General features: G+C 34.2%; 1 protein-coding gene across 1 annotated transcript in view; it reads right to left on the bottom strand.

Annotated features, from left to right (window-relative positions):
- Nucleotides 1-22,329, bottom strand: part of LOC129534464 (protein eyes shut homolog) — a 512,806-nt gene that overhangs the window by 126,590 nt on the left and 363,887 nt on the right. Inside the window, exon 7 of the mRNA XM_055391596.1 lies at nt 11,699-11,852. Within this exon, the coding sequence (XP_055247571.1) occupies nt 11,699-11,852 (154 nt within the window). The remainder of the gene's footprint in view (nt 1-11,698; nt 11,853-22,329) is intronic.

Raw genomic sequence — 22,329 nt, forward strand, 5'->3', positions numbered from 1 at the left:
AGTTACAGTTGCATGACTTTAGATAATTACCTAATTTCCTTAAGTCCCAGTTTCCTCACTTCTTAAATGAGTATCAGAAAAATAACTACCCCTTAAAGATATTATAAAGAATAAGTGAGATAGTGTATAAAAATATTTCATGGTGGCTGTCACATAAGTGCAAAATAAATATGTATTACATAGCTATTAATGGACATGAAGAAATGACTAAATGAGATTACTGTAATGCAAGTGAAGTTTTCAGCATATCCTTTAAACATAACAGGCCCAAAACTTAACAGACACTTACTTATCCACCTCACAATCATCTGGACAGTTTTCTTTCCTGATGTCATGGAAACAGATCTGCTTACTGTAGTACAGATAAGAGGCATGACCCTCCTGGAGCTTGGCCTCTTACAGCTCCAGGACTATCACTTTCCCATTTATGAAGCTGCAAAGGAAGACAAGCCTAACAAGCAAGAACCTTCAAAGACATTTGCCCCAGAGGATAGTGGATTAGTCACTCTGCTAACTGCCTAATTATGAAGTGTTTTTAATAAGATGCTGTAAAATAAAAAGTAGTGAGCATTTTTTTTTTCTAGTCCTACAGCAGCAATAGAAGAAATAGGTGTATGTGTGTGTGAAAAACCATAACAATAATACTTTCGTTTGAGGGATACTTGATGTTTTTTAAAGCACTTTCATATACATGATATTCACAGAAGCCTATATAGCAGAAAAATGAGTGTTGTTATCTTTCTTTCAAAAAAGAAACCATGTAAGATCCTTTGTAGTTATACAAAGAGTGCTTTGCTTCCTCACTTCCCCACTCGCAGGATTCTGCCTTTTACGTGTCCTGTGCCTTCATTTTGAAGCAGAATGAATCTATAAAGATTCCTTCTTTTGTTCTATACCCAGGTATACCCTACTTGGGCTGTGCTGTATGTTCTAATGATATATCAGTGAGTGGCATTATTTGGAGTTACATGTGTCCCTGCTGATGCACATCTATACAGTTAGAATTTTGTGGTTTTGGTATGATGAGTATTTAGCTGTTCTTCTGAAGCCTCACTGTTTCTTTGGGTCACTCCTCATAAGAAACAGTAGAACACGGAGAACAGTCGCTAACACAGGGAATTTAGCTCCCTGGTTACTATGGCGGGGCGATAGTGGGTGTGGGGATACCTGCCTAGTTTATCTAAAAACAACCTTGGCTTGCTTACATGTAAGTCACACCCAAATGTCTCAGGCTTCTTCAGCCAGTAAGTGCGGATTGTAGCCATCAGCCTCAATCAGTTACAGTGAATACTGTGGTATGCTGCCCAGAGGCCCCTCGGGATGAGGGGGATGCAAAGGCCTGGTCCTCTTGACTAAATTAAGGAAAATATGAACATCTCAAGTCCAGACTCCCCTTACAGACAGCTGAGGCCTCTGGTGCAATTACTTTGCAATTCAACTTTTGCCTCTGTTCGATCCTGTTTCCCTCACTGCCTTCCAAGTATTTACTGAGAGCATTCTCTAATAAACTTTGTGCATGCAAATCTCCATGGCACAGACTGTTTCCAAGGAATTTGACCTAAGATGCAGTTATTAAGTTTCAGGGGCTGAGAATACACACTCTTAACTGCAGGAATTACAATCCATTATAGACTCTCCCTCTCCAAAGATTTTTAGAAATCCTCAGGACTTGTTTGCACATGTGTGCCAAGTATCAGATTCGCCTGTTGGTGATTTCTGTGCATCATCAATCCAAGACTTTACTTTTTCCTATTCTAAGAATACATTCCTATTACATTCCTACATTTCCTATTCTAAGAATTCTATATAATCCCATTCTAAGAGGCTACACCAAACTGGAACTGTGTTTCTATTACTTTCCCTGAGGCTAAGGTGCCAGAGGAATTGGAATTCTCCTTCAACCTAATTTCTGCTACTGCACCCTAGTGAAAGGGATGAGTGACACTGCTATTACCATGCAAACAGGAGAATGTTCCTTTGGTATTTTATTCTTTGGGTAGAGGGGAAGGGATTCTCAGGGCATGGTTGAGTCTTTCTTGTCCATTGCATTTGACTGGAAATTTTTGCACTTCAAATGGTGGGAGCTGTACTTAGGTGTCTAACCAGCCCCTATGTAGATCAGCAGATGCCACTGGGTACTGTGAACATAATGTCATCATGAGGCACAGTAAATTCCTGTTTTATGGTAATTGGTATAGGGCTTTGTCCTGCAATCTCCTCCTTTTTATCTTTATAACATTTTGTCTTTGAAGGGCAGGATGGAGTTCTGATATTACTGGCAATTAGAATTAGGCCAGCTAATAGAAAGATAAAAAGTAAGAGGGACCAGGACAGAATTCTGTTTCAAATACCATAAAACAGAAATTTACTGTGTCTTATGATGGCATTAGAATAAATTATCTGAAGAAATATTAAAAGTCTTTGTTCTATATTTATTGAGTTCAAACACTTTGGCTCAATACCAGTACCTGTCTATGGAACAGGCTTTCAATTTTAAAGAAAATTGGTAAATCTTTTAAAAAGCATTAAATTATTCTTAACTGAATAGTGTTGGGTGGAAAAGAGTTCAGATGTTAAATTGTAAAACAATTTATATCAACATATACCTACATTTTATTCATATATTGATGAAGCATGAGCAACTTGTTGAGGAGGAATCTGGCATAGCTTCCTTTAGCTTCATTTATAAAGTAAGTTTTTTTTTTTTAAATAGAATGGTCTCAAATGTGTTTTTATTAACAATGATGCTTTGTTATTATAATCCACCTTCACATATAATAATTTCAATTTTTCAAAAGCAAGGTTTACTTTTGGAATTATGCATTTCCAAAACAACAGCTTTCTAACATTTCATTTTTAAAAAGTAAATAAACTTTTGGAAAGAATGCCAGAGCTACTATCCAAAGAGAGATGTCTGATTGGAAGTTTATGAATTAACCACTGTCTAATTGTTAAACAAGTATGCTGTTTGTCTGTTTAGCTCATATACCTTTCACAGTAATTATAAGCCACTAATAAGTAAAAATTATTTGAATTTCATAAGCTATTTTAATTTTTAGAGTATTCTTATTTCACACTCAAAAATCAAACATATTACTTTCATATATTAGCATACTTTAATATTTAAGTTCAAAGACAGCTAATTTTTGAATCTGTTTGTTTGTTTGTTTTTCCTTTGAGACAGAGTCTCACTCTGTCACCCAGGCTGGAGTTTGGTGGTACGACCTTGGCTCACTGCAGCCTCCACCTCCCAGGCTCAGATGATCCTCCCACTGCAGTCTCCAAAGCAGCTGAGATTATAGGCATACACCATAATACCCAGCTAATTTTTCGTAGAGACGGGGTTTCACCATGTTGCCCAGGCTGGTCTCATAATCTTCCTATGTTGTGGGAGAGACCCAGTGGGAGGTTTTTCCTGTGCTGTTCTCATGATAGCAAATAAGTCTCAGGAGATCTGATGGTTTTGTAAAGGTCAGTTCCCCTGCACATGCTGTCTTGCCTGCCACCATGTAAGATGTGCCTTTGCTCCTCCTTCAACTTCTGCCATGATTGTGAGGCCTCCCCAGTCATGTGGAACTGTGAGTCCATTAAACCTCTTAAAAAAAAAAAAAAAAAAAAGAATGGTCTATATTTTGAGTGAACTCAGTGAGAATTATTCTAAAGAAGTTAATTGAGAAAAATGTTTCCAAGGATTGAGCTCTACCACTAAGAATAGGCTTCAAAATTTTTTCACAATAAAGTCTCTTTCCCGATAGTCATTTTAAGGCAGGAATCAAATACTCTCTAACCATAATGATAAATTCCAGTTAAGCAGAGCTAGGGGGACTACAGAAGTGGAAGGAAAAATATACAAAATATAAATGTATTGTTAAATCACCACTTCATCACTTAATTAACAAATTTCTTGATGTTTCCCCTGAATCTTACTTTTCAACATGTTAAATACTATTATTTAACTGTGCTATATGCCAGAGTGTTCTCTGACCCCCATCAATTATTGCTATTCTGCCCCAATTTTTATAAATTTAATTTGCCCCAAGTCTTCATTTGTTTCACATTACTTTCTTATATAACTGTCAAAATCTTGTTTTGAAAGTGGTAAACTATACACATTTTAGAGTTAGAAGGCTTTTAAGAATTGAAGTTTATTTTGCTGTATACTCTGCCACTGCACAAAAATAATTTAAACTTCCTCAATAGTCTTTTCTGACAGTGGTAGAAATTTACCAATAATTAGAAAGGATGAAGAAAATCTGGAGTCTTCCTTAGCATACACAGCTAGTGTTCAAAACATTTCTTGCCTTTTATTTTTATTTGTTATCCTCTGCATTAGAAATGACAGTGTTTGATGGTGACTTACTGAAGAGCTAAACATCCTTTCACCTGGAACTTTTTGTTCTCATCATACATTTTCTTCCATGAGCATGTTATTATCTACACCTTGATATCTTTGCAGATCCTCTTTCATCTGTTGTCCCCTGATAAATTTCTAATATTCAAAATGGAGTTCATTTTTCATTTTATATTATAGATGTACTTGCCGCCTGTCCCTTTCTCTTCAGTAGGGTCTTTGTGGTTGCTCTCAGGACTTGAGGGTCAACCAGTTCTCTGTCGTCTCATCTCAGCATTTGGTAAGAGGAGGATTTGGGCCCTAAGTCTTGACTTTTTAAATTTTGCTAATTGCCATTCTGTTTTGACAATTTGAAGTGAATTGCACAATTAAAAGGCACAAATGTGATTACAGAGTCAAGTCACTTCAAATATGTTTTTTAAACATCAAACTGGCTGGTAGAGTCCACTGGCATATTATTCCATAAAGATACTCTTTAGACTCAGGTTCACATTCAGACTGAGATGCTCCACCTTATTTATTTTTGAATCAATAAACACCAAACTAATACTTCCATATTTCTCAAGAAGTAGGCAAATTTTAGAGACAACTTTATATAGTAGAACATTCTATCCAATAATCCAAAATAGTACTAAAATTACCAACTTACAGATTCATAGATATCTTTTAAAGATTTTCTTAAGCTTATGTAATAAAAGAAATTTTAGTTTTACAGTAGATCTTCACAATTTAATACAAATAAACTGCATTGTAACTTGCTATTCAGCTAGTTTTTGTGTATACTATGTACAGACAGGCTATGCATGGATAAAGGTGCAAGAGTAATGTTTAGCTTTATATATTTACACACATGCCAATATAATGATAAAGTATTACCTATATTTCCCATATCGAGCTTGAGTTTTCCTACATTTCCTCTAAGAAATACCAGATGGAAGAGCTGATAAAAAGATACACAAATTAATATTGAAGTGATGAAGTTTGACCTTTTTAATATGAAAATCTTGCCAAACTTTCCATATTGACATGGCAACATTTTATGAATAAATCTAATAGATTTAGCACAATTCAAAAGTCACCATCTGTTTCAAGAAGTGAAGGCTCTCACATAGTTTCCTGGCTCTAAGACTACCAGCATGCAATCCATAGCTTATATAATATTAACTATCAGGAACATGTGAAAAGTTTTTATATATTTTAGAAAATTAGAAACATAGGTAACATTTTTAGTTACTGTCAAAATTATAGATAATAGAGTATGGATATCCTTTTTTCTTACATGAAATTGAATGGTCTCTTGCTCATTCTCCATATTGAGTTATAGGTAAATACCATCTGGTCAAGCAAGCTGCAATGCAGAGGATATATGTGGGGAAAGGGCAGATAACTGGAATCTGATGTTGAGCAGAGGTGTCTGAGAGCCTTTAACAAATTAAATATGGGTATTATAAGAAGTCGTCTATTTTCTATCAATTACTTACTAATATCTTAATTTGATATGACCAAAATCAATCCTACTCAGAATCATTCTTCCCATTTTGTGAAGTTAATGCGGATTTTGCATTACAATAAATTTCTTTCTTAAACAACTGTGAGAAATGAGCTAATTAAAATGAATTTTAAAAAATCTGCACCAATATACATATATAATATGTATGAGGTTTTATCCCATAGACATGGAGACGTCAACAGGAGATAAAAATTAGTCCTTTTATAAAACTTAGCATTTTTTATTTTGTTTTCTGAACCAAATATTATCAAAGGTAATGTGATAAATATGTCTACAATGATTTCACTTGACATATGTTTGGGTTTTAGCAAATACTAATAAGGGTTCTTGCTGCCCAACTATTAGAAACTTTTCCAGCCTCTGTCCAGATGATCTTAAACCATGCATTTATTTACACTGAGGTATTAAAAAGTGGCTATTGGAGGTGTGTTGCTCTGGCAGTAATGCAATTCTTGGCCAACATCCCACTTTGGCTACCCTAAGAGTTTGCTAACCAAAATAAATTATTAGGTATTAGGGTATACCTTCATAGACATGGATAACTTTATACCTCTGGATAAATCTTTGAGGAAATGTTCTCAGGAGTGTTAGATAGTAGCATCTAAGGAAGGGGGAATAGGCTATGTGCCTTTAAAACATGCAGATAACACAGTAAATCACCTAGAATAAAGGACACAGGGCTTTTTTAGAGAATAAAATACTGAGTAAAAGTTAGCTTTTGTGTAAAACAGACACTAAAGGTGCCAGAAAATTTTAAACTTCAGAAACTTAAAAAAGTGTGTATATATATAGTAAGACAATTTTTCTGAACTTCCCCAAAAGAGAATAACCCTTGTGAAAACCAATAGCTCTCTCTATGTGATCCCTTTCAAAATTCGCTGAAATGAAAGACAAACTGTGCATGAGTATGAATTACAATGTATCTGTAGAACTGTGATCTCTGCTCCATTTCATTTAAGAAGAACTTCTATCTTGATACTGAATTGACCTCAATCACTACAAGTGGCTTATTCAAGTTTGTTCTACTTCTCCCTTCTGTCCTACAGATGTAAGATAGATTTAGTTGGAGGAAGTACTGGCTAATAACAAAATAAAAAATAATAGCTAATAACAAATTAAAAAATAAAGCCATATTTTACAAGTTGGGCTTATGGTTTATTCTATTAATTTTTGAAAATAAGTTTTTATTAGGCTGGGCATGGTGGATCATGCCTGTAATCCCAGTACTTTAGGAGGCCCGTGGAGGGTGGATCACCTGAGGTCAGGAGTTCAAGACCAGCCTGGCCAACATGGAGAAACCTGTTCTCTACTAAAAATACAAAAGTTAGCCAGGTGTAGGGACGCACGCCTGTAATCCCAGCTATTTGGGTGGCTGAGGCAGGAGAATCGCTTGAACCTGGAAGTTGGAGGTTGCAGTGGGAGCGTGGGCAACAGAGCGAGACTCAAAAAAACAAAAAAATTTTTTACCCATCATGCTATTTTTTTATTGTCAAGAAATACTTTAATATTGAAGACATCGTGTCAACATTCATATGATGAAAAAGGAACCTAACTCACATGCTTTTTAGGGAGAAATTTACCCTGCATTTGCATAGTGAGAGTTTTGTTAGTGAGAATTAAGTTGGAAAAAGCCATACCAAAAGACCTTTAAATTCTAAATTTTGCCCAGTTAATGATGAAGTAAGACTAAACAGATGAGACAGCAAGAGAAGGTGACATAAACAACTGGATAGATAAAGCAAAGGCAATCATAAATCCAGGGACATCCACAATGACAGAAATCGGAAGCCTCAAGCTATGTATCTCTATTTTCCCTGCCTTCTGGCAGGAATCTGGTCTCATGTACATTGTACCTTACTGGCCTAAACTTTTAAGAAACTTATGTTCTCAGCCAGGCTTGGTGGCTCACACCTGTAATCCCAACACTTTGGGAGGCTGAGGTGGGAAGATCACCTGAGGTCAGGAGATCAAGACCAACCTGGCCAACATGGCGAAACCCCCTCTCTACTAAAAACACAAAAATAAGCCAGGTGTGGTGGTGGGCACCTGTAATCCCAGCTACATGGAGGCTGAGGCCGGAAAATCGCTTGAACCCTGGAGGTGGAGGTTGCAGTGAGCCGAGATGGCGCCATTGCACTCCAACCTGGGGGACAAGAGCAGAACTCCGTCTCAAAAAAAAAAAAAAAAAAAAAAAGAAGAAGAAGAAGAAGAAGAAACTTATGTTCTCCCTTTTTCATCAGTTTTCTATGTATTAACAATTTCTACTCAACTAGTAATTCCAATTAATTAAACACACTCAAATTTCTTTCATCTTACATTTTTTTCTCTTGATTCCTCACTTTACCTCTTTTTATACTTCCACATTAAAACTTCAAAGAGTTGTATATACATATTACCTTGATTTTTCTCTAATCGGGCTTCTTCCTCTATCCTGCTACACTGAAGTCTTCAGGTCATGGAATCATGTGGACAGTCCAGTGGACTGGAGCATTCGATAAACTTTGCCATTGCCTTCCATGACACTCTACTCCTTTTTTGGCTGTTACTTCCTACTTACTCCTTGTCAGACTCTTTTATGATTTCATCTTTCAGTATACAGTTATTAAATGTTAGCTCCTCAAGAGTCATTCTAGGCAATTTTTTTCTACTATATACTCTCATCCTTTCCCATGGTTTCAATTATCGTCTGCACAGTGATGACTCATAAATTCATATTTTCCAACCAGATCCCTTCTGTGACCTTTACTTCCATATATTCAATGGAAAATTCCACTTTGTATTTCAAAGGCACCTTAATTTCAGCATGCTTAAACTTAAACTCACGATCTTCTAAATCTAACCTGCTCTTCTTGCATTGTTTATTATTATCTCTGTGGATGATAAAATCTGCTATCCAATTGCACATAAGGAAATGAGTATTAGTTTTTGACACCTCTATTTTCACTCCTAGTATTTAATGAGTCATTTTGCTCCTAATTATGTCATAAATATGTCACTTTAGTCCAAGCCACCATTATATCTTACTTGGATATACAGTAACCCTCTAACTGGCTCCCTCAATTATTCCTTAACATAGCTGCTAGGCCAGACAGCATTTGCAAACTGTCTACCTTTCAAACTTCGTTTTTCATTACTAAGCCACCCTCTTCTGCTTCTCTGTTCAAAACACACTGTTCTTTGCGGTCTCTGAATCTGTATATGCCATGGTTTTTTCTAGCATAGGGTTTTGTTTTATTGATTGATTGATTTGAGTCTTGCTCTGTTCCCCAGGCTGGAGTGCAGTGGCAGGATCTCGGCTCACTGCAACCTCTGCCTCCTGGGTTCAAAGGGGATTCTCCCGCCTCAGCCTCCCGAGTAGCTGGGATTACAGGCACGTGCCACCATGCCTAATTTTTTTGTATTTTTAGTAGAGATGGGGTTTCACCATGTTGGCCAGACTGGTCTTGAACTCCTGAGCTCAGGTGATCCAGCCGCCTCCCAAATGGTTTTTTCATATACTCTTCCCTCGCCTGAAACTCATAACCACTGCTCTGCCTGTGTTTTCTTTTACCAAGTTTATCTCTATTCATTTTTAAAGCTCTTTGGTCTCTCTAGCACAGGATAGGTTACTTTTTTAAGTTATTCTTCCTGCATCATGTTTCTTTCATTAACAACACATCTCAAATTATTCCTTTATTAGTGTGTCTACTTGTCAATCACCCTCACTAAACCGTATACACATAAGAATTAGGTTTTTTTCTGTTTTGGCTTACCATTGAATTCTAGTAGCTTAGTATAGTGCTACAAGTAGAGTAAGAAACATTTGTTAAATGAATATATGAAACTAAATATAGAATAAAACCAGAGAAACAGAAAAATGAGGTGCAAATATGAAGACATCGAGAGCATGCTTTGCAGATGAGCACTCAACAGTTTTAAATTAATGATATATAATATGTAATATATAGTCCTAGGGTCATCCTACTGTCACTTTGAGCTCTTGTAGGCTATTGCCTATAACACAGAGCAGATTTGCATTTTTACATTCATAGGGATATCTCCTTTTTACTTTCTTAAGGTTTGATAAAATTAATCTAAACACTTGGAAAGTCCTTTTCAGTTTTACTGGAAGCATCAATATTTATTTTATAGGTTGTTTTTTTCCTAAGGCTATCTCAGAATCTGAATGGTTTGAGGACTGCTCTATTAGGTTATTACTTAAAAGTAAAGAAGAAAATCATTTCTCTAAGAATTTAACCCCCAAATAGCAATTATTTCATGTATAACTGAAAGTACCATTGTTTGTATAAATTGTTGACATTGTATAAAATGATGTTCTTATTAATAGAAATGCCTTTTAAACAGTTTTCTGTTATTTAGCTTCTTGTCTGGTTCTTTTTAGTGATCAACAGCAAACACTTAGAAATGGTTGAAATATTTGTCTGTTGCTCTGAAGGAGTTTGTTTTGTCTGTATAGAACTCAGTGTTGCAAAGGGTATACGTAATTTACAAATAATGATTTCATTACCTTGGAGTAATTTCATTGCCTTCTTGTTATAAGCAAATGAATTGCCCAGCCCAGACACCCTCATTTCTTAATTCATTCAGACATTTACTGAGTATCTCCTATTTGTCAGATGCCCTGTTAAGTGCATTAAAAATGAGTAAGAAACCATCTCTGCCTGAAAGAAGTTTCATTTTCAGATTGGTGTCCATTTTGTTGATGTGATTTTCAGACTGATGCAGTTTCAGAGAAAGTTTATTTGATTTATATAAACTTCATAGGTTAGCCAAGATTCCTGCTGATCAGACTAACTTATCTAATTGTCATTTTAAAGATGAACTCAGTCACAGAATATTTTTCAATGACATAGAGTAACTTTGGAGACCATTATTACTATATGAAAAATTGGAGCTATACTGATGAAAAATTTTGAATTCTTAGTTGCTGCATGTAAATTTTGTTTAGTAATGCCCCTGAGATGTGACCATCATTTAGCAATTTCTCTTTTCTGATGTTTTATAATTTTGAAGCATAAATGAATTCAAAGACTGATTTCCAAAAATTTATATAATCCAGAAAGACATTTCCGTTTAACATTCTGTTGGTTTTGGTTTTTCTTTTCTACTGAGTTATCTTTTTTTGTGCAGTCAATGGCTCCCACTAACCAATTCCTAGCAGCTGTACTCCATAGATATTTTGTTGAACAATAAAACTGGATGTTAGTTTTAACTGAACAACTTGATGCTTTAATTTATTTGCTTGCACCATAATATTTTCAAATAAAATTGATTTACTCTGTGTGCAATTTGATTCCCATAGGATGGTATTAAATTATAGCTTAGTTCAATTTGTAGTTTATTCCACCAAATTATAAAAATAAGTAAAACAAAAGCAAAAATAAAAAAGTAAACAACAAAACAATTTTCAGATGAACTTTTAAAATTTTCATTTTTGGGTGGCTGTTACACACACAAATAACATTTAAAAAATAGAGTTCAGGCCGGGCACGGTGGCTCATGCCTGTAATCCCAAGACTTTGGTAGGCCTAGGAGGATGAATCATGAGGTCAGGAGTTTGAGACCAGCCTGGCCGGCATGGTGAAACCCCATCTGTACTAAAACAAACAAACAACAACAACAAAAAACTAGCCAGGCGTGGTGGTGCACACCTGTAGTCCCAACTACTTGGGGAGGTTGAGGCAGGAGAATCGCTTGAACCCGGGAGGCGGAGGTTGTAGTGAGCTGAGATCACACCACTGCACTCCAGACTGGGTGACAGAGCAAGACTCCATCTCAAAACAAACGAACAAACAAAATTTCAGCACGAAAGAACTACCGTGGAGTACAGTACTTACCGTATTGTGATAGGGGTGAATGCATTTGTGTTAATGCTGTAATTAGCAGAAACAGTCAAAATATTTTGAGAATTTCCACATCCATATTTAACTGATGGCCTTCCTTCCACAAGAAATAAATGAAGAAACTGCTTTCCAAAATTATTCCCATTACCTTTAAGAAAAAAACAATCTATTAGTAATTATTGTAGATTTATATTTTATTGGTTAACAATAATTAAACACAATCTTTGCCATCAAAGACTAATGATTTAGGGGGTTGGTAGGAGTGCTATTAGATAATTATTCAGTGTAATAAGTACCATATTAGAAATGTACATTATTGTCCACAGGCTGAGGATAGCATGGTATTAACAGCATTAACTTGACATTAATTTTAACTTTTGATTCTGTTACCTAGTAGCTGGATTTCCTTAACTATTTTAAACCTGTTTCCCCATATGTTAAAATGGGGTAGTGAGAGTAACTACTGTGAGTATTAGAACTCCTGTGATAATTAAATAAAATAATAAATGAAAAGTGCCATGTTGAGTTTTTAGTAACTTGTATTATTATTGAATCTAATGTTTAAATTTTATTTTTGATTTCTAATTGCTTATGTTTATTTGTATTTTAATTACAAAGCAATATGCATCTTCTATCAAAATAATAGAGAAATATATAAAGAAAAGAGATAAATATTTCTTTTCCCCAATCTTTCTTCATCCCCACTTTGAAATGTTCTTTTCTACCACCTATCTCCCCACATACAAATATTTACATATCCCAATTTTATTTTTAAAAATGAGATCATACTTTATTCATAAATTCATAAATGGCTTCATTCATCTTTCTCTTTTTACTTAAAATTTGGACATCTGTCCCTGGAAGCCCATGGATCTCTCTTTTTAACTTTCCTAATTGAAGTATAACTTATACAGAAAATCGCAGAAATTATAAGCATAAAGCTCAGTAAGTAATCACAAAGTGAACCCGCTCACCTAAACATCACCCAAATTAAGGAAAAGGACCATCATCTGCATTGTCAGAAGTCCTACTAATCACTACTCTTTTCTACTCTTCATCAAAAGTAACCACTATCTTGATGTTTAACAGCTATAGTTAGTTTTACTTGATTTTAATCTTCCTATTAGTGGAATCATATTGTATGGATTCCTTAAGTCTACTGTAGTCCTCCCTTTATGACAGTCCCAAAACAGGTAATTACAGTACAATAAAATATCTTGAGAGACCATATTCACATAATTTTTATTACAGGATATAGTTATAATCATGCTATCTTATTATGTGTTGGTATTAATGTCCTACTGTTACTAATTTACAACTTAAACTTTATCATTGGCATGGATGTACAGGAAAAAATCATAATATTGATAGGGTTCAGTACTATCCACAGTTTCAGGTGGATCTTGGAATGTATCCCTTGCAAATAATGAGGGACTACTGCTTTTGTTTCGGCTCAATGTTATGTTTGAGAGATGGATTATGCCACAGTTAATTCATTATCATTGTTTTGTAATATTCCATTAAATTAATATTTAAAACTCAATTACTGTTTCTAGTGTAGATAGACATTTTCCCCCTAGGTTTTCGTTACTGTGAAAAGTGCTGCTATGAGCATTTTATATATGTCTTTCAGTTAAATTGCATACATTTCTGTTGTATATATATCTAGGAGTTGAATAGCTCTGTCAGAAAGTATAAATATGATTAACTTTAGTAGCTATTGCCAGTTTTCCAAAATAATTGTTTATATTTAACACTTTACCAGCAGCGTACAAGAGTTCCAGCTGATCCATAGCCTTATCATTTGGTATGGTCACTTTGTAGATTTTACCTATTCTGATTATTATAGCTTTAATTTTACTTTCTTGATATTGGTGAAGTTGAACATATTCTCATGTTTACTGACTATTTTGATATACTCTGTTGTGAAATGTCACTTTGTGTTTCTTGCTCATATTTATATTTAGTTGTTTCTTTTTTCTTATTGAATACAAGCTCTTTGTCAACTACATTGATTGTAAATATCTTCTTCAGTTCTGTATATTGACTTGCCAATCTCAAGGGTGAGTTTTGATGAATGTAAATTCTTAATTTTAGTGTAAATCAATTTATGTATTGTTTCCTTCAGAGTTATGATTAGTCCTTTCATGTCATGTTTAAATGTTGTGGGGTGGGGGGACGGGGGAGGGATAGCATTAGGAGATATACCTAATGTAAATGACGAGTTAATGGGTGCAGCACACCATCGCACATGTAAACATGTGTAACAAACCTGCACTTTGTGCACATGTACCCTAGAACTTAAAGTATAATAAATATATACATAAAAAGAATTATTTGCCTTCCCCAAAGTCATGAATTTATTCTATGTTACCTTCTGTAAGCTTTACTTAAGTTCTACACTCTACCTAGAATTAATTTTTCTGTGTAAGTACTGTGGAGTTGTGATAAGCTGAATTATGACACTCAAAGACACCCATGTACTAATTGGTGGAACCGGTGAGTGTTATTTGATATTGCCAAAGAGACTTTGCAGATGTGATTGAATTAAGGAGCTTGAAAAGGAGAGATTATCCTATATTATCTCGGTGGGCCTTAAACATAGACACAAGTGTCTTTGTAAAAGGGAGGAAGAGGGAGACTTGATGGCAGATGAGGAGAAGGCCATGTGACTACAGAAACAGAGACTGGAGTGATGCAGCCACAAGCCACAGAATGCTGACAGCCACCAGAAGCTGGAAGAGGCAAGGAATGGATTCTCTGGAGCTTCCAGAGGGAACCAGTCCTGCTGACAGCCTGACTTTAGCCCCATAAGACTCATTTCAGACTTCTGACCTCCAGAACTGTAAAAGAATAAATTTCTATTGTTTTAATGGTAACTTGGTATAGCAGCAATATAAAATAATGCAGGGATCATTTTTTCATTTTCCATTTTGATTTTTAATTGATCCAAAATCATCAAAGTAAATAATTCTTATGATGTAAATATTGAATTTTCAGATATTTATTTGTGGAATGTATATATATTTTACCATTTTTGAGTTTTTCCATTCCCTACTTTTCTTCTATTGTTTTTATCAGTATATGTATGTATATACATATCAGTATATATACATGTGATATACATTTATCAGTATATGTATTTTATGATAATGACATTGTTTTTGTGCTCAAGCAATAGAAAAATGGACCAATAAAACTGTCTTAAATCTCTCCAAAATTACAACCTTCAGAAATGGCCAGCATTAATATTCAGTGAACATCTGTAGACACAAAGATTGATATATGGATAGATAGGTAGAATTTCTTAAAATAAGAGCAGGATCATACTATAAAGTATTTAAAAAAGAAAATTATATGAAATGAGTAGTTCTCAAACTCTTTGATCTAAGGACCCCTTAACACACTTAAAATCTAGTGAAAACTCTAAAGAGCTTTTGTTTACATGTTTCGCATCTTTTGATTTACTGAATTACCATTTAAAACCATGAAAATTTTCAAATGTTTATTAATTTAAAAATCTCATTACATGTTAACCTAAATAACATATTTTGTGAAAAGTAATTATATTTTTTCAAATAAGAAACAGCAAGAGAATTATTCTATACTTTTACAAATATCTTTATTTTGAAACTTAATAGGAGACAGCTGGATTATTATATCTACTTCTGTGTTCAATCTGTTTTGAATTGTTTCTTTGGCCAAAGTATAGGAAGTTCAGCCTCACACAAAATGTTATGGGAAGAGGAGGAACATTTTAATAACTTTTTCAAATACATACAAACTGGACAAATGACAGTTCCTTAAAGTTTAGTTGCAGTGTGGAATCTAAAAGTGTATTAATGAACTTCACGTCCTTGTTACATTAAAATGTTATTGGTCTTCCTTGCACTTTGAATGGATGTTTTACTCATTCATAATTTTATAACATCACTAATTGATCATTTGAAAAATATTGGTTCAGAGTTATGCAGAGTTTTCAGATATGACACATTTATTATATAATAAGATATCAAATTCATTAATATTACCACTAAGATAATCAGAAAATGTTAGAAAGCTCTCAAGTTCGTTATGGGGAATGTAGATTTTTCCAAAATTCTAATTTTTCTTAGACAGTTTGAGTTTTATCATTGGCAAAAATACTATTAGCTGTTTTCCTTGAGGTAACAGCCTTACTTTATTACTTTTTCAGAAAATAGCTGCCAAATAGTCATGTCTGAATAACCATACATTATCTGCTAGTCATTTTTTCAGTTGTTTTCATAGTGTCTAGTTAAACTGGCAACTTGTCTCAAGGCAACTATTATACTTTAATATGTAGTCAACTTTCTTAATGTGTACTTCCAATGTTACACACAGAATATTAAAACTTGTATACCCAAGTGTTGAGATTTAATAAGATTATTGAATTTTATTGCATCTCTAAGGACTTTTTTTAAGTGTCCATTTTTGTTTTGAGTGGACAGTGGAAAAGAATACAATGACTGCTAGTACGATTTGGTGCTGCTGCCTTAATATTAAGGTGTTAATAATTTTATTCATTATGACTTTTACACCATGAGTGAAAATGTCAACACAGTGATTTTGACCTTCTGGACACTTGAAACTCCTGTGGATCCCTCAGGAGTCTATGGATACACTCGGAGTATCCCTGTGTGAGAGCTTACCTCCACTTTAAAGGAAAAACCAGAAACCAGAATGAAACTAGACTTACTGCTCAACATGAATAAGTGTTTCTTTAACAATTCAGCAAGACTATGTAGAAACCTGGATTATCTGTTCCCCCTACCTCAGGTTCTAGATGAGTGGATTAAAAGCAACAGTCAGGTCTCAAAGAATGGTTCAGAGAAAGGTGTCTGGAAAAATCATGAAAGACTTTGAAATGAGAAAATAATTTAATATTTAGCTTACTCATCCGGGTTCTCTGAACCTTTCTTTGTCTCTGAGCTATTTCCCAATACTGTAAGTTGCAGAAAACTAATAATAATTCACATGATTCCTGACTATACTAATGCATATTAATTTTCTGATGAAATGAACTTGATTATTACCCCATGGGGAGACTATTTTTTATCCACTTGTAAATTTACTTCAGAATTCCTTATTCTTTATACATGTTTGTGCCCCTTGAATTGTTTCTTGAACTTGTTATAATATCTCACCAGTTACTACATAAATTAATAAGTAAATAAAATCTTTGACATGTTTTTTATTATTATACTTTAAGTTTTAGCTGATTTTTCTTTGTTAAAGAATAATTTTTAAAAGGGTATATAAAAACACATGTCATTTAGCATTAGGTATATCTCCTAATAGGTATATCTCCTAATTAGGTATATCTCCTGATGCTAAATGACATGTGTTTTTATATACCCTTTTAAAAATTATTCTTTAACAAAAAAAATCAGCTAATTCTAGTTTTTGATGTTACAACACATATAAGGAGGAATGATTTGTATCATATCCAAACAAATAAAACCAAAACCAACTCTGAGGAAAATTTGCATAAGAACAGTGCAAATGGGGTCCCTGATACTAGGGAACATTTTACTCTCGCACTGGACAAAGATGCCCACACTGAGGATGACCAAGTTGGGGAAGGAAGGAAGAATTCAAAACATGGTTGAAGAAACAGATAGAACAGGGGGGACATAAAAAATCCAAGGCACAGAAGTACGTTTCCCATTAGTGCTGTGCTTCAAGCTATAGAACTTCTTGAGAATATAAATTCAGTATGAGAGCAACACAAAGTAATACATAATAATAAAAATAGATTGTCAATATTGCAGAAGTAAGGAAACAGATAAAACAACAGCATTAAAGATTTAATAATTTAGAATAACAAAAGGCATATGGTTGAAAATCACTCATTTGAGATCCTTCTAAATGTCCTATTTTAGGATCCACTTAACCCATCTGGGTTTACCACTTCTGAGGACTTCTACTGTACAATGAGCAAATTAGCCCACTGCATGGCATAGGGCAATACAACTTTATCTTTTCTGCGTCTTCTGAGATCCATTAGCAGGTTGTTTTTTTTTTTTTTCGGATTCTACTCTTTAGTATTTTTTCTTATTTTTCCCATGGCTTCCTATTCAGCTGATCAGGCTGCTTTTATCTGAATTTGAGAGTATAATTAAGATTTTTTTGTATTCTTGACTTCTTTTTTTCTGGAGTGGAGGTGAGGTGGTGGTTGGGAGTTGGAGCATATTTAGAAACACAAAACTGCACCAGCACTTGTGTGTTTTTCTCCTTGGATCTGTAAAAGGTTATATTATAAAATGGCATAAGGCGGTTCTTCTTTCTTGAATTGTTGACTTCTTCTCCACTCCCATCATTTTGTGAGTGGGGAGGGTGTTAATGCACTAAAGGACAGTCTGTTATCCTGCTCCATTCTATCGTTTCTACTCAGAAGCTTTCTATTTCTTTATATTTTTCATAAACTGCTTTATGTTACCATTTCAGACTCATATTTTTGAGATAAGACTTAAAAATAGGATATATAGTGTAGGGTAGAACAGAACAGCTGAGCATTTAGGTCAGGCTGTTGTGCCATATGTACAAGGTTTGTTTTTCAAAACTTCAAAAACTGAATTTTAAAGATTGACTCTACACATTCAACAAGATGTATGTAGTACTATGCAAGAATGAGTTATTTTTAAAGGAAGCTCAGCCACTAACATCAATGACAGAGATGATGAATAGTCTTATTCAAGTATGCCAACATCCCATTATGGACTGTAGCTGCTTTATTGTACAGTATAAAATAAGACTGCTTTAATAAAGGTAATGGGAACAAAAATGAACAATGAAGCTTAGTTCTCTTCACAATCTGCTATATATTAACAGGTTTTAATTTATCATATTGATTTATTCCATTAACAACAATTCGCATTTTTATATAATATCTTTTACAAAGGTCAAAGTGTTTTGCAAATATCATATGATGGTAGGTGGGAAAGTAGAGGATCTGACGCTACTGATGTGTTTCCATGATTCTATAGCAAATTAATCACCTTAGGGAAGAAAAGACATATCATTTGATTGACTTTTTTCACCCTCAAATCAATTGACTTTGTATCATGTAACCCTAGGATTCTATAAGTAGAGAAAAGCTATGAATAAACACATTCAGGAGGAACTCTGGTTTTTCCAAACAGTATTAAAGATAATTTTCAAACACAATTATGGTAAAAATTATTTGACTGTAGAATGGAAAAATTAGTGGCAATTAGGAAAAGAGAAAGAAACTTGAATTTTTAAAATACAACTACTGAAGAAAATTCTAAGTAATGACTATTCTTAGATAAATGTGTGTATTTTTACATTAAACCTTATGGATTGAGTAATCCATATGTCATATTAAATTTAGTTCAACATTGCTCATTGAATGTAGACATCAAGCAAATGTGAATCTTTCTAAACATATGTGTTTGTGTATATATATGTTTGCAAATATATATAGGGCAAATGTTAAAGGCAGTGTCTGGAACATTTTCCCCATAATGTTCTAATTTGTGCTACCTTCAGGCAGGACCTGAAAGCTCTAGAAGAGTTTACCATTAAGCCGTTGAAAGAAAGTCATTCTGTTCTTTCACTGAAAAGATGCTTGATGATCCATTAGAGAAGTATGAACCTATCCTTTTCTTGAAATATTAAGTTGGTGCAGAAGTAATGCGGTAATAGTTCTTTATGCTTTTAGGCTTTGTAGTAAGTTTTAAAATGAATCATTTATTGATTTTTTTTCTGAATGTTTTATCCAGACTACATTTCAAAACTTCATAAAATCTCTAGTTCTCAAATTTTGTTTATCCTAATAAGATTGTCTGCTAATTTAAGATTTGTTAAGCATAAAAGTGCTGCTTAGAACAATGAATAATAGTATTCCTCTCAAAACATAGATTCCAGTATCTAAATCTCATGGTTTTTAGAGAGATAATTCTAAGAAGTTTGAATCTGATATATGAAAATATATATGTATATATAATTAGTCTTATAAAAATAAATAATGAAATAAATATCACATGGAGAAACAATGATATTCTAGTCACCTATTTTACAATTTTAGTTTGCTTAGATATTAGTTGAATTGTAGATCTGGAATTTGCTAAACATGGATACTTTATCACTTTATTGAAATATTGAAGATATTCATTGTTTATATGGTACCACTCCCATTAAACATGGGTATTCTTCTCTAATTGAGCTATTGTAATAATGCTCCCAATATCAACAATTTGAATTGAGATCATTTATAAATATTCAAAAGAGGTTCATTGGTTATCGGTTTGAATTAAATAAAATCTAACATCATTCCTTATGGAATTAATAGTTATAAGTGCAGATAAAGCACTATTAAATCAGGTACCTAGATTATTAAATCTGGAAATTTCCATAAAGTTACCTTGATTTCTATCATCTACCTTAACAGAAAAATACCTCACATTTTTTATGGTGTTTTGTATCTTTCAAAACACTTACATAGATATACATTTCAAACCTTGTGAAGTTTGATAATATAAACATACCTGCATCACTTGTAGTCAAACTAAGATACAGAAAGATGAATAGATGTACCCTGTATTGCACAATAGCTCACACTGACTTGGGTTCAAATCTATCCTTGGTTATCTACTGACGTTTCAATCAGGGCTACCTGTGGGAGCAGTCAGATGATCTGTTTATCCCTGGTGCTGCTTCATGACATATGATAAAGACTGTTTGGTTATCTTGCATTGAGATCTCTGTTGGAGCACAGATGTTTCTTCTGTAGTTTTAGAATTCCTCTTTCCTGGTTCCCCCTAAAGGTTTGGATTTGTATACAGCAGTAATTCCAGTAGCAACCTCAGCAGCAGTTGCTCATGATTTTAAGATAGCTTACAGCAACAATGATGACATGGGCTGATAATAACCAGTGTTAGGGTAAGCTAGTTTGTCAGTGGGAAGATGGCAGACGGAGAAGCTCTGGGGAGAACTGAAGGATCATGGCAGCAGCCTGGTACATAACTAATGATTACACCCATGTTTACATGCTATTGGAGATTGGCTTCAGGCCAATTTCTGAAATTTATAGATAGCCTATTTTAATTTTTTCTAGTCTGCTAATTGTGCTTAACCAGTAAAAAACACTAGTAATACACAACTCTTAGAGGAAATGGGTCTTCTTCATTTGGGTGAAATGAATAAAAATGAAAACTCCAAATTTCACCAATTGTCTGTTTTCCTACTCTCCCATTTTTGATGCCACGATTTTTAGTCTATTTGTTGCTAGGATGAACATGGCTGTTAAATGGATATAACATTCGTAACGCCTCTTAGACAAAAATCTTGCATCTTAAGACCTTAATTCCCTAGACAAGGTACAAGAGGAAAGGAGTTAAAGCATTATCTGAATAAGTCACTTATTTCAGGCCTGCCATTTGCCAAGCACTGTTTTATGCAGGTTATATGTATCTCTCATTGACTTATTTCTTCATAAATTTCAGCTGTATAAGTAGAATATAATTGTTCTATTTTAGGCGAAGTTTAATAAATCACATAATTCTAGGTCAAGGGTTGGCAATCTATGTGGCCCATGGACCAAATTCCGACACTGTCTGATTTTGTAAATCTTAATTGAAACATGGCCGCACTCATTCATTTACATATTGTCCATGGCTGCTTTCAGGCTACTATGGCAGAATTGAACTGTGCAGCTTGCAAACATATCTACTTCAAATATCTATTTCTGATGGTTATAGAAAAACTTGCCAACTCCTGCTATATTCCTGATTTTTTAAGTAAATGCGTGAAAATATTATCTTTGTTTCAAGCTACATTTTGACTAAACCATTGAAATTTGTGTTTGTTTCTATTTATCAGAGGAATAAATTGTAACAATGTTCAATGGGATAATTTCCTAAAGATTCAATACCTACTTATTTTTTATCACAACTATCAAGGTTGAATAACTCAGAAACAAAACTTAAGAACTATTCTAGCCAAGTACCTATGCTATACAAGGCACTAGAGGAGGTTCTGAGGAGGGTGGGGAGAATAGAGAACTACAAAACACAGTTTCAGATTAAGAGGTTAATATGGTTTGGCTGTGTCCCTACCCAAATTTCATCTTGAATTGTAAATCCCATAATTCCCATGTGTTCTGGGAGGGACCCGGTGGGAGATAGCTGAATCATGGGGGCATTTTCCCTCATACTGTTCTGGTGGTAGGGTATAAGTCTCATGAGATCTGATGGTTTTATAAGGAGTTTCCCCTTTTGCTTGGCTGTCATTCTCTCTCTTGCCTGCTGTCAAGTAAGATGTGTCTTTTGCCTTCTGCCATGATTGTGAGGCCTCCCCAGCCACGTGGAACTGTGAGTCCATTAAACATCTTCTTCTTTATAATTTACCCAGTCTTGGGTATGTCTTTATTAGTAGTGTAAAAACAGGCTAATACAGAGGTGTTTGCTATTTGGTGAGGAGATGTAAGCACAGACTCCTGGTAAAATGAATCTCTGTGCAAGTTCTTAATTTATACTTCTAATTTAAGACATGTCACAACCAGGTTTCCCAAAGAATTATGTAGCTATCTACTAAAAGGTGAGAAACTAGGGCTATATAGACCATCACTTATTCAACTTTGT

This window comes from Gorilla gorilla, chromosome 5 (assembly GCF_029281585.2).
Source record: "Gorilla gorilla gorilla isolate KB3781 chromosome 5, NHGRI_mGorGor1-v2.1_pri, whole genome shotgun sequence".
Lineage (NCBI taxonomy): Eukaryota > Metazoa > Chordata > Mammalia > Primates > Hominidae > Gorilla > Gorilla gorilla.